This window comes from Malurus melanocephalus, unplaced genomic scaffold (assembly GCF_030028575.1).
Source record: "Malurus melanocephalus ecotype Western Australia unplaced genomic scaffold, MMel_1.1 scaffold_12, whole genome shotgun sequence".
Taxonomy (NCBI): domain Eukaryota; kingdom Metazoa; phylum Chordata; class Aves; order Passeriformes; family Maluridae; genus Malurus; species Malurus melanocephalus.
The window spans coordinates 5,221,967-5,239,135 of NW_026623244.1; the positions used below are offsets into that span (position 1 = coordinate 5,221,967).

General features: G+C 39.6%; 1 protein-coding gene across 1 annotated transcript in view; it reads left to right on the plus strand.

Moving 5' to 3' along the window:
- PLCE1 (phospholipase C epsilon 1) overlaps positions 1–16,914 on the plus strand; it is a 126,216-nt gene extending 109,302 nt beyond the window's left edge. Inside the window, exons 23-33 of the mRNA XM_057381368.1 lie at positions 2,303–2,434; positions 3,574–3,864; positions 4,641–4,804; positions 5,735–5,996; positions 6,866–6,984; positions 7,618–7,746; positions 8,496–8,705; positions 10,432–10,593; positions 10,737–10,955; positions 11,691–11,899; positions 12,980–16,914. Coding sequence (XP_057237351.1) covers positions 2,303–2,434; positions 3,574–3,864; positions 4,641–4,804; positions 5,735–5,996; positions 6,866–6,984; positions 7,618–7,746; positions 8,496–8,705; positions 10,432–10,593; positions 10,737–10,955; positions 11,691–11,870 — 1,868 coding nt within the window. The 3' untranslated portion in view covers positions 11,871–11,899; positions 12,980–16,914. The remainder of the gene's footprint in view (positions 1–2,302; positions 2,435–3,573; positions 3,865–4,640; positions 4,805–5,734; positions 5,997–6,865; positions 6,985–7,617; positions 7,747–8,495; positions 8,706–10,431; positions 10,594–10,736; positions 10,956–11,690; positions 11,900–12,979) is intronic.
- The last annotated feature ends 255 nt before the right edge of the window (positions 16,915–17,169 follow it).

Genomic DNA, 17,169 nt, shown 5'->3' on the forward strand with positions numbered 1-17,169 from the left:
TTCAGTGTGTTGGATATCATTACACCATTATCTGAGAGGCTGAAGGTCTGTTCTGTGGGGTCACCAAGCTGAGGACAGTGGAGCACCCCTAAGTACTGACACTGGCACATGGCTCGTTGCCTTGGTGCTGAGATCCTTACACAAYGAGTAGAGAAACTGAGTACGTAAAAACAGGATTTTCACAATCAGTTGGAGAGGACAGAGAGTCACCTGAGCCCAGCATGAAATTCAGTCACCCTTTTGTATCACTTTTCAAGAAATGAAAGTGAACATTTAAGGGGCACCCTACACATAAAAATGCTGTCAATTCTCTTTCAAGGTCTGCAATCCTGCAGACTTTCTGTTGGTCTGAAATACGTGGTGAGAAGGTGGCAATTACAGTTTTGCTTCTTATGGTAGTGTGGTGAGAATGAGAAGGGCAGGGAAGCTTGCAATTCTCTGGATTCAAAATCTAGAAGCAMTAAAGCAGTGTGTTTACATCTTAACACATGAGATGGGCACTGAACTCTGTAACTCAAAGAACATGGCATAGGGGTTGTAGGGAAACACMAAACATTTACTCTGTCACTGTGGTAGTACCATAGGATTTATGTGCAGTATGGATGGTCTTGCTTTGGCCAGAGAGCTGGACTAGCTCACTTCCATATCCTTGTCAGCTTCCAGTATTCTGCTAATTTATGGTTCTGTGAATTGGTGAAGGTATATTTTGGAGTCAAATTTAAATTGGACTTAAGAATGGAGTTTGTCTCTGGGAAGAGATGTGCAATATACAAAGCCTGGGAAAGGCTAAGAGGAAACTCCCAGCTGAGGTGTTCCCTGTGGCCCTCACGCTGGGTTCAGCCAACCTGGGGCCCTGCACTGCACTCTTTGGTGATTTATGAGGTTAGCTTGTTTCCTCAGGGACTGTCTCCCCAACAGGATTTTGGAACCTGGATCTTACTTGCCAAATCCATTTGATCCATTGAAAACTGGGTTTAAACAGTGYTGGAAGCACACAGTGCATAACATATCATTCTTCTCGTCAATTCATATTCCTTGATCTCAGTTTCTACCATCTTCTGTGATTTATGTGTATGCTTTGGCCCAAAGAGACAATACATCTCCAACACTGAAAACATTTATGTATATTCTGAATTTCACTAACCCAAGCAGTTYCATTGAAACTGTGTGCATAATTTTAGTAAGTGCATGTACACATGCCATAAAGATTGAGAGCTGAAAATTTGCAGCTGTGGGCAGACTTCAGTCAGAAAGAGGCCAATGTATCCTCTTTGTGATTTACATTTKTATTTGAAATATTAGTATTAAATCCAGAACTGTCGTTAGGCAGGTGTGAATTGATGTGAATTTATGAGGAACATTATAGTCATATAACAGCATATTTGCTTTGTTATATTCTGTATCACAAATACCTCTTGGCATCCTCCACCTCACTGCTGTGGATGTCAGAATAACTACTGTGCACTTTAATTTTGGTCTGCTGTGCGCTCTCTCCAAGCCAACAGAAAGAAATTGACCTTAAGTGGGATTAAGTCTGTTTACTTCACCAGTATACCGGTCATGATTTTAATGATTATGTTTCTAGAATGCACAAGTTTGAATAATAGCTATACTAGAGCTTCCCAGCTCCACTCCTRGTGCATATTAGCAATTAAATATGTAATGGATTTTGCACACCTAACTGTATTTCCCAACACTGAAATACAAATAAAAAGAAGAAGCTGACTCTGAAAATATCTTGAAGTTAAATTATTTAACCAACAGCATTTGGACAGTTATTATTATATTACATTGTATATCTTTAAATCATAATCTTGAATTTATTTATGTAGGTATCATAATCTAGACAAATTCCRTGATATTCACTACCATACAGATTTATTGCTCCTGTAGAAGATTTTTATTTTTAAAATTATTYCAGGGATGAATGCATTGAGACTTTTACTGGAGATTTTTTGAGTATCGATTCAGACCATTTAGTAATTTGAGAGAAAGCCACTACCTTCCTCAAGCCAAAAAGTAAAATGGAGAAAAGTCTATCACCGATAGAGGATTGTATATTGTATTGCTTCTTATGGGTTTTATACATTATATATAAAATGATGTGTAAAAGTTTGTATATATGTAAAGTTTGTATATATGTAAAGATGTTAAAATCAAATTATGCAGGAAAATACCCTGCTTGTCCCGTGTGCTATGCATGAGTATTCATGCCTTAAAAAATAATGTAGAATATGATGGAAAATGTCATGCCCTCTTGGTCATGTTTTTTGGCTCATTTATTTTACATTTATGGGAACAGGCTTGTCAACTCTAAACCCATCTGGCTCTAGCAGAGGAAAAGAAAGAAAAAGCAGGAAGTCCATTTTTGGCAACAATCCTGGCAGGCTGAGCCCTGGGGAGTCAGCTGCTCTTGCCAAAGCATCTGGAAAAGGTAAAGTTAGCATCTTCTTTCACCAGTCACGTGGAATGACTCTGTAATCTGACACATGTGCCAGACCAAGTTGTTAAAGATCAAATACTTTGCAATGTGTGAGATGTTATACTTTGGAATGGTTTTTTGTTAGCACAGCAGCTATTACAGTACCATTATTATAACTGAAGTATTGAGTATGGAATATTAGGATTACTTGGTCAGAAATATGATGGCCCTAATTCATAAACAGTTCAAAACTAATATACATTTTAAGTGATGTATCTTTAAGTTTAGATTTTAAAAGATAAAAGTGAGTATTTTCAAARTACAAATGAAAGCCAGGACTGTTGGGCTGGTCCACAAAAGAATTTTTATTGTCTGAAGTAGAACTTAGTGGCCTAAAATTCAGCCAAGTCCAAACATGTAATTGTGTAAATTAGACTCTACAGGTGTTCAGTTTGTGAACCTGGAAATTGTGCTTCTGCCTATAGACAGATGTAAAGAAATCCATTTAGAAATACATCATAAAGTACAGAAGAGGTTCTGGAGCAGGAATAACTCCCAGATCCCTTGCCTTTCAAGTAATTGCCATAAACAGATACTTTGAACTCATTTTCTGGCTCAGGGAAGGTGGCATTTTTTGCAGCTCAAGGGCACGACTGCAGCAGACAGGAGAGATTTSCTTCTAGAGGCCAGTGTCCTAAAAGTGAAGAAGTCTGGTGCCTATTTCTAAAGCACATAAGTATTTTGCTGCCTTTGCCCCCTACCTCTAGCACTTGCTGTAGATTGCCTGTTTGGAGACTTGGCAGATGGCTTTCAGTCTTGCCTCTCTTYCTCAAGTAAAATGTATAAATGAGAAGAAGGGAATTTTATTACTTTATTTTATTCAGGCAAATGCCAGTTTGGTATTTATTTATGAGAATGGTTGTTAGCACATCTAATCATGGTATTATTTCAATACTTAAACATTGGGTTTCCTCTCATGGATACCATGTAAGAAGGACTTGCCCTGAGCCCTGTGACACTTGCCCTGAGTAGTGCCATTTTCCAGGATCACCTTTTTCTACCGTAACTGTGGCACACGCACATACTCCACTAGAAAACATTGAGTTTTTGGAGTCTGCAGCTGCAAATCGAGGGCACTGTTTATTTTCCAGGTCCTTTCGATGTGATGCGGCCGACCTGGGAAGATCCTTGCTCTCCTTACAGCTGCCCAGCTTCCCTCAGCGCTATCATCAGGACGCCCAAGTGCTACCACATCTCGTCGCTGAACGAGAACGCTGCCAAGCGGCTGTGCCGGCGCTATTCCCAGAAGCTGATCCAGCACACCACGTGCCAGCTGCTGAGAACCTACCCCGCGGCCACGCGCATCGACTCCTCCAACCCCCACCCRCTCATCTTCTGGCTCCACGGCGTGCAGCTCGTGGCTCTCAACTACCAAACAGACGGTAAGGCTGCACCAGCCCAGCTTATGGTGCCTTTTAAATGTGATAGGAAACGGCAAGTCATGGATTTGTATTTTCCCTGTTTATTTTTCCCTGCTCTTCTGAGCGGATCTGCCTGGCTCTGTGCGCCCCAGCACAAGCAGGTTCATACCACAGCAGTCTGGTTCTTGAGAGCAGTGACTCCAGAGYCCGGGAGCTTTATGCCAATGCATCAGATCCCCTGATAACCCAGAAGTGCCTGGAAACCAACAACTTCCATTTTTATTTTTATTTTATTGTTGAAGGTTGTTTTTCCCCTCGGTTCAAGTAACTATTATCCCTTTCTGGTAATTTCAAGCATAAGAAGGTGCTGAACTATTTCTAACTTGGAAGTGTTTGGATGCTGGTTTAATGTTGATCAAAACATTTTGACTGTTTGCTGTCCTATCTTGTGTTCCCTCACATTTTGATGAGGGATCCATTAGGTCACCTACAACGCTCTTTCATTCTGCAGTTCAGGGCACATTCCTAGAAACTTCTCTGAGAACTGGTGTAGGCAAGCCTCACCATTCAATAAAGACAATGGAAAGGATAGAAACAACTGTTCTTATTGTTCTGTGTACTTACTGAATAGATTGAATACATAAATCACAGCTAGTTCCACAAACCAGGAATGAAATGATGGTGCACAAMAGAAATAATTTAAAAAATGATACTTCAAACATGACTGTATCTTCACTGTTGTAATTTTTCCATTGTACCATTGCTCTCTGTAAGTTTTGGCCACCTTACTTTCACAGATCTTCCTCTGCAACTCAATGCAGCAATGTTTGAGGCTAATGGTGGCTGTGGATATGTTTTGAAACCTCCGGTTCTGTGGGATAAAAATTGTTCAATGTACCAGCAGTTTTGCCCATTGGAAAGAGACCTTGATAATAAAGAGCCAGCCATATATTCTTTAACAGTAAGTACATGAGAAGGGAATTTCAGACAAACAGAAGTAGACAATGTGCAACTACACTCTTCAACCAGCGTTACAGTCATGGTTCTAAATGAAACGATTGAATCTTAAATTCTTGCTTGTACTTCTGAGGGTCAGCCTAACTAACAGAAATTGGAGGGAGAAAGAGTAAAGATTTGTCTTAATTTTATTTTATTTTATTGGCTGGTTTGTATCCATAGTTACTTTCACTGTTTCCTTCTCAATATTTCTCGAAACTCAGTCCTGAAAGCATTTCCCCTGGAACTACACTACTGCGTAAAATTACACATATGCCTTGATGTTTTACACATTTTTGAACACTTGAAAAGCTACACAAAAAGCCATTATGAAAAGCTGTACTGAATCTTGAAAAAATATTTCTTGTAAGTTATATAATAAGATATATAATTAATGGACTTGTGGCCAAAAATAAGTATTCTCAGAAGTAGTTCTTTCCAGGAAATGTGTCAGAAAAGTGAGATTCAAAAGAATCAGAATTCTCCCAGCTGTGGTAATTGCACACCTAATTCTTGTGCTGTGTGTATGCCAAAGCAAGGCAGAGCTCAGTGCCGTCACTTCAGAGTAATGGAGAAGAAAATGTGATCCTTTTTGACTACATTACTGGTCCATTCTTTCTGCATTAATGTTCAGATGCCTTGAACAGTTACTCCCATGATGTATAGTGTATTTTTTCAGAGGAAAGATACCATAGCAGTGGAGTTGGGGGTGGGAGGGCTGAGGCAGTTCTGCTTCTGAAGTTACTGCCCTGGAAATCACAAAAGCAGTTGGGTGTTGTAATTAAATCAGCATGTTAACAAACTGTGCTTAGGGGTGTGCTGAACACTATTTATGTCAGATCACGACAGCACAGGGCTTACTCCATTAATTGTTGTCTGTACTCCTCGGCTGCAGATCGTGTCTGGCCAGAACGTGTGTCCCAGCAACAGCACGGGCAGCCCGTGCATCGAGATCGATGTGCTGGGGATGCCCCTGGACAGCTGCCACTTCCGGACCAAGCCCATCCACCGCAACACCCTCAACCCCATGTGGAACGAGCAGTTCCTTTTCCGGGTGCACTTTGAAGATTTGGTCTTTCTCCGGTTCGCGGTTGTTGAAAACAACAGCTCAGCTGTAACAGCCCAGAGAATCATTCCCCTGAAGGCGCTGAAGAGAGGTGCGGTGTAGTTGTGGTGGGACCTTGTGCCAAAATGGTCCAGCAGATTGCTGGGCTGGATCCTTGCAGAGGGAAATTTGTAATCAGCTGGTTGTATTTTTCTAGAGGAGACAGGGAACRAAGACAATACCAGACAACACACCATGTCCTGGCAGTACAATGCTGATCTAGGGCTCCCTGAGAGCTGGCAGCCGCCCCCGTGATCTGGAAAAAGGCTGACCCTGTGCATTTGCAGAGACAGGAGTGTGTTGTACACACCTTCTCTGATCCTGAGGCTGCTCCTCAGGTTCTGTTCACCAGGACACTGGTGGCTACTCCCTTAGGAAGCTTGGAGTGGTTTCACTCCCTGCCTTGTCCTTTGCCCAAGAAACTGCTGTGCCCACGCCCCACCTGGCACAGGGGAATTGCAGCTCTTGCTGCCATGGCTGGAAGGGATTTGAAGGAAGGGTGAAAAAAAGTGAGAGAGAGATGAGGAAACATCACTATGTGACACCTGGGGGAGTTTTTATGTAGCCCTTTTACATTTGCTTTGTGCCATTGTAATACCGCTGGGTTGGCATATGAGGAGATCTGGCCATAGACACGCATTTTCCAATGAGAATTTGCCCTTGYGTTATTCATATTCTGAAATTTACATATTTTATGTATGACAATATTGAATATTATGGCAAAACAAAGGTAGGTTGCTCTATGAGCCACGAAGCARCAAGATTTTTGTTACACTGTTGTACAGTGTTAATGCAGTGTTATTACAGTGCTTTAAACCCTACCCATGTAGCTATAAATAACATCAAATTTGAGTTTTTCATTTATGACACTTGTATCCTAGGATGTGGCAAAGTATTTACAGAAGGATTTTTTGTCTTTAGGCTACAGACATGTCCAGCTCCATAATCTGCACAATGAAACATTAGAAATTTCCAGTTTGTTCATAAACAGTCGGAGAATGGAAGAGAGTCCCTCTGGAAACACTMTGCCTGCATCTATGGTAAATTAATTTTTGTTATTTGTCTGAATTACCTGTATTCTTGGTTTAATAACTACTATGATGTGAAGATTTCTAGAGCCAGAGTGCCCAAAGATGTTAGCCCTCAAACCTGCACATACTTCAGACATACCTTGATGCCTACTTTGTTTATGGCTTTGRTGGAAGTATGGTCATCCCACCTGACTAAAACTGTGGGAAGGGCAATCTTCTCAAGTCTGGCTTCTCTGCTGTATTTAGGTATAGAACAAGAAAGGTGCTCCTCAACTGGGGCAGTGTGGATCAGCAGTGAGGTTCAGTGCTGCCTCATACATTCCTTTGGGCATGAATTGTAAGCAAAGCATTTGAGACCAAAGAAAGCCAAAGATGCAAATTGCCAACAGCTTTGAAATAATGAAAGTAAAATTGATTTCTGTTAAAAGATGAATTTTGTATTTCCATAAATACATACACATTTATATGTGTTTGCACATCTGTATGTTTATGTTTGTAATGTAAGAAAGAGCCAGGTATTAACTGAACAGCTTTGCTTTGTCAAGRCCCTTACAACTTGTGTGTACAGTATCTTTTAAGCAATTTAGAAATAACATGCCTGTGTAAAAACATCCAGTAACCTGTTGAATGTTTTCTGACCAGTTGTTTAGCCTGGGAGAAAGAAAAGCTACTGTGACTTACAAAGTGACAGTTCATGGAATTCCAGGCCCGGAGCCTTTCACTGTTTTCAGTGTAAGTGCGGGGACCACGGCTGCACAGCTGCTGCATCAGGTGAGCTTCCTGCTGAACTGCACACTCTTCACTGCAAGAACCCACACTAACATCCTTCTGGACTTCTGTCTCCCTGCATTTCTCAYACACAGGGTCGTTGTAGTTCACTCATGACAGCAAGGGGTGCTGTTTGAAATGCATTGCTGTGGAATTAATTACATTGCAAACACAAAATATAATCAGTGGAATTTTCTCAAACTTGGCTTCAAAGAATGGGTTTATAAACTTAGAAMATATTCCCTATTATTATTTTAATATTTGGGCACATGCAGATGAAAAAAACATTCTCTCTAGTCCATGGAGGCAGTTGGTTCTGCTTAAAACAAGGGCAAACATTTCTTCACAATTCTTTGAACTGAAGCACCGTAGGAATAGAGAGTAAAAGTTAGAGGGCTAAGTTCATGAGYAGAAAAACCAGTCAACTCAGCAGGGATTGTTATTCTAGCAGTGGGAAAAGACTGTACTGTCCTGGGATTATGAATAAATTTTCTGGCCAGCCAAAAAGGACCGAAATAAGCTTAAATAGTACTGCCTTGTCTGGAACAGCTGAACTGCTTGGCTGGGCTAAAGAGAACAGGACATTACCCTGGAGTAAAATATCTGAATAATAAATAGCACATCAGAAATCCTGCCTGTGCTGACAGAGGAGTTACTGATTCTTAAAGCTTCCTTATTCATTCCCATTTTTAAGTACTAATTATGCASTGTTTATATCTAGCATTCTAATTGTTGTGTGCTGTCTGTCTTAGCTCTTGGCTACCATAAAAGGCACCGAGTCAKGTGCTGCAGACTATTTTCTGATGGAAGAGAAAAGTTTTATATCTAAAGAAAAGAGTGAATGCAGAAAACCACCATTCCAGAGAGTGATTGGTCCTGAAGAAGGGCTAGTGCAGCTTTTGAACAGTTGGTTCCCAGAAGAAGGATATGTTGGAAGAATTATCTTTAAAACCCGAGAGGAAGTAAGTCTGTTTTAGATAAATTAWTATTTACAAAGGTAGCTAAAAATAGCTCCTAGGACCAGGAAACAAAAGTGTGTGCAATATTTGTTTCACTACTTAGTAATGTCAATGCTGTGTACTTTATTTAAAAACAAACTTAATTATTGAGTGAGCAAGCACAACTAGACTTTATACAGCCGTGGGACACCAGCTGGACCTCCCTCAGCTTCAGTATCAGCTGTGGTGGTCATTCATTATGGCTCAGTCACTGTTCAGTGCCTCTGTTCTGAGTGATGATTCTAATTTAATGCAAATCTAGATTATGCCATGATAGGAAATTAACATAAAGATAATAGTTAATGTCAAAGGACCAAAGACAACYACCATCAATTTAGATGGCAGCAACTTCTCATCTGTCTAGAAAAATTAGAAATAATTTTAATATTAAAGAATAAGTCTAAAAGCCTTAAAGGATGATTAAATTATCACTGATAGCCTGAAATAATGAAATAGGTGATTTCTTTTAATTTAAAGGAGGAAGATGACTTCAGTTTAAACYGTGCAAAGCATCTACAGCTTAAAATACACTAGTGCCCAGACTTGTGAGACAGAGACAAAAAAAGCAGGAGAAAGACACTTAATGATCCCATTTCAGAGGCACTTTTCTTTGGTCAGTTCAGCAAATAAAAATACTACCTTAGTACACATTTTACATACACAAGTGACAGAGGTCCTGTGGGATACTTTGAAGTGAAAAAAAGGTATTTTTGCTTCTTTTGACAGAACTTTTGATAAAGCTTCAATTTGACAAATTCCTGTTATATTACACAAGTYCACATTTTGGTTCCCTTCATATCTAATACTTGGAGCAAAACTTACAGGGTAGGAATTTGTTTATGGAAATAGTAGCCTACTGAATTCCACTGACTGCAGCACTGCCTGTGTCAGTGTATGYTGCCACACCTCCTGGCAAACCCCATTCCTTCAGAAAACGGGTTAAAATCTGTCTTAGCACATGTGAAAATTATGCTGTGGTTCCGTCCTGTGATGTGAGTACCTCAAAGYATTATCCAGAATTCTGAGCCTTTCTGCAGACAGCAGCACTTCTGAGCTTGGAGCTGGAATTGAAGCTGCAAATCTGACTGGAAAAACAAGAAGCAGGTCCAGTGACAGCCCATATTTACAGTTTATGAATCCAAGCTGTGTTCCAAGGCCTTGGACAGCAATGGATTCTCTGAGAGAAGGTTCAGGGCGAATTCTGCCTAAAATGTGCAGTAGTCATTGAAAAGGGAGAGAGAAACAAGCAGCCTTCCTCTTGCTCCATGCCACAGGAAAATGTTTGCTCACATTCTGGCTCTCTAAACTTTTGGCTTTAGTGCAGGAACAGGAAAATCCTTTCCACCATCTCCTTTCTTCCTGCCACSATTACATAACAAAACATCATTTTGYRTACATGAGGAAAGGATTTAAGGGACAATTTTTGTGAAATACGGTGCTATGCAAACATCTCCATTCTTCACCTATGAGAGGTATTTCAAATACTGATTTTAGAAAACACAGGTATTTACTAGCTAATAATTTATTATTATTTTTATTAGCAATAGTGGCTTGTCAAAACCCTCTTGAGTGAAATGGAGCTGGGGCAACCACAGTGGCTCCAATTTCCATGTGATAACAACCTTTTGTGACCACCAGCTATTACTTGCCTCTCTGAAGTAAATGAATTTGTCTCTCATTTTCTCTGTAGAATTTAAATGACAGAAATGTCTTTCAAGAAGCAAAGGAAGAAGCAGCCATCAGTTCTGAGGATGACAGTTTCTTTGTTCAGGTACATGATGTCTCCCCAGAGCAACCACGCACAGTGATCAAAGCTCCACGGCTCAGCACGGCTCAGGATGTCATACAGCAGGTAAGTGCATGAGCCCACCTGAACATGTGGGGTGAAGTTGGTTTCAAACAAGCTCAGGTGGGGTTTGTTCTCAGCACTAGCTGAGCAATCAGTTTAGCAACCTGAATCTGTTTTGGTCTTTTATTTTTTCTGCTTTTAAACAGACTCTCTGCAAAGCCAAATACTCCTACAGCATTTTGAGCAATCCAAACCCAAGTGATTATGTGCTCTTGGAAGAGGTGACAAAAGAGCCAGCAAACAAAAAGTCTTCAACATCTAAACCATCTCAGAGGATTCTTTCTGATCAAGAGTGTGTGTTTCAGGCCCAAAGCAAGTGGAAGGGAGCAGGAAAATTTATCCTTAAGCTCAAAGAACAGGTTCAGGTAAAAGATGCAATACTTTAAAGCAGGTATTGTAGATGGTGTGTGATCAGCTTARTGGGAACCTGCTTTCCATGGGAGGGAGACACGGCTGGCATCAGGGCAGCTGGGGAGGACAGACTACAGCAGAAAGCAGATTCCTCTTTTCTCTGAACTTCCCTTTGTTTTTCCTTTGCAATACTGCATCAGTTACATCCAGCAACACGATTCCCTCACACTGCAAATCCAGGACAACCTTTTTCTGCTACCAGCTTTGTTTCTCAAAACCCTCTGGCTGTGCATGCCATGTTCCCTGTCGTAATAAAGGACCATTCAAATGAGCAGAACTTAAAAGCTTTTGGAATAAAGTCCCCTTTATTCCTACCCAGTGAAAAAGTTGTTCTGTTGCTTTATCTCAGGCTTTAAAAAATGGCAGGAATGAAGAACATGCCTGCTGGGAGAAGGAGCTGTGTTCTTTCCACCAGACACCACCAATCCACAGCACCTGCTGCTTTAAAGTACCTGTATTTTAAGCACAGATTACCCAAATTTGYTAAAAGTATCTTCAACAATGCATAATTTTTAATTATTTTTATTTAGAACAATCAGAAGGATGTGACTGGATGAAAGCACAGCTGTACTGAATTCCTAAAAGGAGGCTTGCCTAGCAATATGTTAGGTGTTTTCACATTAATTCCATATTTCATAGGGAACAAGCAGTTGTTAAACCACCTCTATGATATTTTTTAATTTTCACAGGCAGCACGAGATGACAAGAGAAAAGGAATCTCCTTCACCAGTGAACTGAAGAAGTTAACCAAGTCGAGTAAGCAGTACCGGGGCTTTGTGTCCCCCCCGCTGCAGGTGCTGTCGGACAGTCCCCAGGGCAGGGACGAGAGAGCCGCGTGTGCCTTGGCCTTCAGTGACATCATGGAATAGTCCCAACTGCTGCCACGAGGCCTGCTCAGGTAAGAGACACCCACTGAGCGCTGGGCAGCCTTTTAGTGCAGGATTCACAGAGGATTCCCTTTGCCAAGCTGTAGCTGATTGAACCAAGTCAGGTACAAGGGACTGACAGAATAAAAGCCTCATACACTGCTACCATGACATCAGGAAGGTCTCTAATTCTTTATTACAGCATTTGCGCTGGGAATCAGAAGGTGGAGCTTTGCCCACCTTCTCTGTACATTTAATCCAAAATGTTGCATCCTGGTTGATTTTGCAATAAGCATTTTTATCAAAAAATGTCCTTAATTAGTGATGCTCTGTTACACTTTTGCTCTGGGCCATAGCAAATGGAAATGAGCAGTAGAGCTTTTATTATTTTTTGTTATGTCCAGATAAGAAAATCATCAGGATTGGCAATCTCTTTTTTAGCTAGAACAAGTTTACAGTGTTAATTTCTGTCTGTTGAAATTCTGCCAGAAATGTTTAAATATTTACACTATCCTTTCTGTATCTCTTCAAATTCTTCCATCTTGCTTGACTTCAAACAAATGAAATACACAACAGACTGTCCCGTTTATATGGAGATAGTAAGTGCCACTTGTCCAACAATGTACACTAACCAGACACTTGCACAGTGCTACTACAGCACTGAGAGCAGCTGTGTAGTTACAGCTCATTGCAAATGAAGAAGAAATCCTTTTTAGTGTTGATAATCACACCTCACATATTGGCTAATTGAAGATTACTTTTTTTTCAGTATACATCTAATTATTAAAGCATTATTTGACATGCACTGTAATGCTGCAAAGTCATTAAATTAATAGAATTCAAGCACTATTTTCATTTGCAAGGTGTTTCAAAWAGGAAAGGATAAATTTAATATCTTACTTCTAGGCTGCTATAAACCCCTTAATGCATTAAAACAATCTGAATTCTGATTGGAAGATCACATTCACTTTTCCTCTTTTGCTTTTGGTTGTTTCATTGGGGTTTTGTTTTGTTCTGGGGGATTTGGGGGTTTTGGTTTGGTTTGGTTTGGTTTGTTCTGTTTTTTTTCTAAAATCCATACCTGGAATTTACACCACTGAATCGTTCTGCAGTGCCTTTGAAGGATCCTGCTGTGGACTGAATTGCTCAGCAGTTGTGTGCCCTGTGCTACAGGTGCTTAATCCAGGCAATGCTGCTGGATTAACATGCAGAATCTGGGAATCCTGAATGGGATACTGCAGATGGCAAAGATGCCTGTCAGCTCTCAGAAGAGTCTTCTCTTCCGGTATCTTCACAGCTGCAGATTCTCCACAGGTGGATGGAGAAGTTTTCTTGGACTGTATGTTGTAAACAAGCAGGTGTCATCACCCTCCCCTTTTTAAACAAAAGATAATTTTAGCTCATTGCCTCTAAGGAATCTGAAGGCAGAGAACCAGAGTGTTCTTTTACGTGTATTATATTAAAATAACGCACTTTTACCTGAAGATTACTGTTAAACACTGTGTTAAGTGATTGTAAAGAGATTTAAATATACTGTAACTTCCTTCACATATCTGTTTAACTTTGGTGAATATACACGAAACACTCGAAATTATTTAAGGTTTATCTACAATAACAAAATAATGTACAGTAGCTGAATCCACCTTACTGGTAGTGAGACTTTGACAAGGAATAACATTCTCTTCTTATAAATTTTAGTTTTCCAGGCTTGTGTTGAAAGAAAGAATATTTATTATCATGTTCCAAAGTACATGCCATTGTATAGTATATTTATCATATACTACTTTTTAGAAAATGCAGGGGTTGTCTCTCTTTGGATTTAGAGGAAGAAAATGTTTGAGCTTTTCTGGTTGTTTTTTTTCAGCACAAGATGTTTAATACCTAGAACTGACCAAATTCAAAATAATACATTGGTAAGTGTAATTAACATGTCATAGTTTTGAATTCAAACCACATTTTTCCATATAGTCAGGAACTGTCTTTTCACTTGTCTGTAAACATAGAGAGTATAAAGAACTTTATAACTCTTGRCAATTCTGTTTACATAGAAACACTGTCGTGATGTTTTACGTGTGCTGACTTCATCTTTTGTTATATGAGTTAGTTGTGGTAATCTCTTTTTTTTTTCCTTCCATGGGAGTTACTAATGTGTTTAGATACTTAAAACAATCCATTACAGGAGCACAAATTAAACAACTGCTGGAATCGACCATCCCTTTGATCTCCCACAAGAAATGCGTATGTGATGAACAAACGGCACTGCACACATTTTTGTTTCACTAGAGCAAACCCTAAACATGGGAAAGAAGTTACATGCAGTAGTCTCATGACAGCTAATGCCCCCCTATYAATTAGAAAATGAAATAAAAGCAAGTCAAGTCATTAACAGGCATATAAACAAGCAGACAGAACCTGCATTCTGTCACCAGAAGCTATGAAGTCTTTTACTATACACTACAGAAAAGGCCTATAAAGTAGCCATTACCAAAGCAAAAAAGTGCCCTCTTGAGGTCACTTCCAGCTTTCAGGAAAAGTAACCACAGACATTCAAGTCAGTCAAATTTCCCACTGCTCCTCTTTCACAGAAGTAAAGTTTTGAACTTATGTACCAAAACAGCCTTTTGGAATTCAGCAGCAGAACCCAACTTGAGCCCCCAACCTCCTCCAAACTCGGCCTCTCGTTACCAATTCCAACAGTAGCAGCCCCTGTGAGGGACATGTGCTCYCTCCCTACCCTGCCCAAGGAAAGACTGACCCTGAGTGAAATGTTAAGTGACAACTTACACATAGTTTTATGTGCATAGTTTGCTTTGGAATACTTTGGAATTACTGGGAAATACTTACATAAGGCTGCTGCACAATTCAATTAATGCAACTATTTTTTTAAATGTTAGCTTCATTTTCTCTGTTCTTTTTACACAGTAGCAGTTTTACATCACTGAATTTTTTTTCCTTTTAATGTTTTTAGGGCATTTTTAGAAACAATAMCTAATTTTATGTAGTTTGCCCTTACCCATTTAGCTTTTTTTGTTGGTGGTGGTGTGGGTTTTGGGATTTTTTTAATCTTTAGCAGCTCTGAAAATTTGTAGTATCACAGTAGCCTGGAAGACACCTTTGCCAATTAATTGGACTCAACATAGAAAGTTCTTATACCCATGTTGTCATCCTTTAGTGCTTTTCTGTCACATAGATTTTAAAAGAATAAAAGCAATCATGGGGAATCAAAGGAGACATCAGTAGTCATGTCACATTGTGTACCAACAGGCCTAAAACTTGCCTGAAATCTGGAGGCCACTTAAAATCAGCAGTTCTGTACTATTTCTGCTAACATGGTTTTTCTAGCTATGGGAATACCTTACTAATGTGAGTATCTTCATCATCAATCCCAGTCAAAACCTGCTTTTGCTCCTGTTTATCGTAGTGAAAAAGAACAGCAAAGTATTTGGGGTTTTTATTTAAAAACCCTAACGTTGTAGGTATGCAGATATCTGGAACTATGCCCAGATGTAAGGCTAATTAACCTGGTCCAGTATTTTTATTACTGTACATACATCACCTAATTATAAGTTTAGGTATTGGTAAATATCCAGGTAAACTTCTATTAGTGAAAACATGATCCACTTTGGGGTGAACTTGGAAAAGGATTACAGTGCCCTTCTTTTTGCTAGTTCCAAGTAGTGAAAATACAACACTACTTGAAGCATTGAAGAGCAAGGGGGAGGTTGACTGGGCTTTCACAAAAGTAAAAGAGCTTTCCTGTGGTAAGTTATTGTGCTAATAGGAAAGTTTATTCTGTTTAGCCACCCATTTTATTTCTGCAGTAATCTGTCCACACATTCCTATGACAAAACTGACAAAATAACTTTGTCCTTTTCCATGCTTTTTGGCTGAGTATGGACATCAATTAGGAAAATRCATTTATTTTTACATTACAAAACTATTTACAGGAAGCAGCTTCCAGAATAAAGTTTGAATGAAAGGAATGTAAATAGTCAACATCTTCCAGAACTGCAGTCTCTGAGCAGTAGCAGGCCTTGCACTGCACACTTTACAGGTGGAAAKCTCTTGCTTCTCATGCTCTGTTGCCTATTGGCAAAAACACTGAAGTGTTTTATTCTATACTGTTGAAACCCTGCTACTTTTCTAGCAATTTCTTACCCTTTCCCTGTGCAGAGGTGTGACTGTAGGGGCCAAAAGCTGGGCAGTCACAGCTCCTGTGTGTGGTGCAGAGCTTGTAGGAACTGGGGCACTCAGGAGCTACTTCCTCCACTGCCCAAAGGGCTTCCTGTTTCTATCTTACTGACCCCAAATGAGAGCAGTGAGAACACTACAAAATCCTGTCTCCATTGTAATTTTCTTAAGCCTAGTGAATTTTTTTCTTGCTACAAATAATACTAGGTGAGGTGTCTGAATAGCCACTTTTAGAAAGATGTCTGCTTCTAGAATTCACAAGCTTTCAAGAATTAAAAACTTCAACAYGGAAATAGCCAAATACTTCAAGAACACTTTCTCTTACATTCATAGTTAYTTTCAAAAAAGAGAAGACCTTGCTGGTAGCTTTACAGGCTAAGTCTGCAGCTTCAGAAACTCAACTGTCTGTTCTGCTCTAGCTCTTCAAATGCTTCARTTAACATCACTGTTACTATTCCACTATAAAACTCAGTTTACTTTTAGGGTAGCCCACTAAATGTACCAATGGTGGCAATTTTTCCTGTCTGTGATAAATATTTTGTAACTTAAATAGAGATAGACATCTGGCAGAGTTAGCAAATATTCACAAAATACATAGCAGTAAATAGATTTTGCTCCARTAGATGTATAGGCTCTTTCAGAATGACTTGTACAGTTGTCTGCCTCTGCCTCTTCAAGCATGTCAAAGTATTCTGACAATGCAACATCACTATGTGCCAGTCTTTATATGTTTGGATGCTATGTAAAATGAACAATTTTAAAAGTGACCTTTCCACCTGGACTTTTTTCCCCTCTGCTGACTTGAAGAATAAACTTGTATTTGTATATGTTGTAAAAAAAATAAATGGTTTAAAGATGCTGATGCTTTGCTTTTGCCTTCCTGAACTGACAAAGGTATTGGCAGATGGCCCACTTGGAATTTTGCAGAATTTAAATCCCATCTGTATTTGCAAACACTGAASAACTAAACTAAAAAGAACCAGTAAAAGCTATGGGAATGACAACCTAAGCAGACAGAAACACACAGATCACCACCAGTATTATGTATACAGTTTTGTAGTCTACATAACAGGTATTTTCTAATCCAATAACACAAAGATGTCTGTTCTAA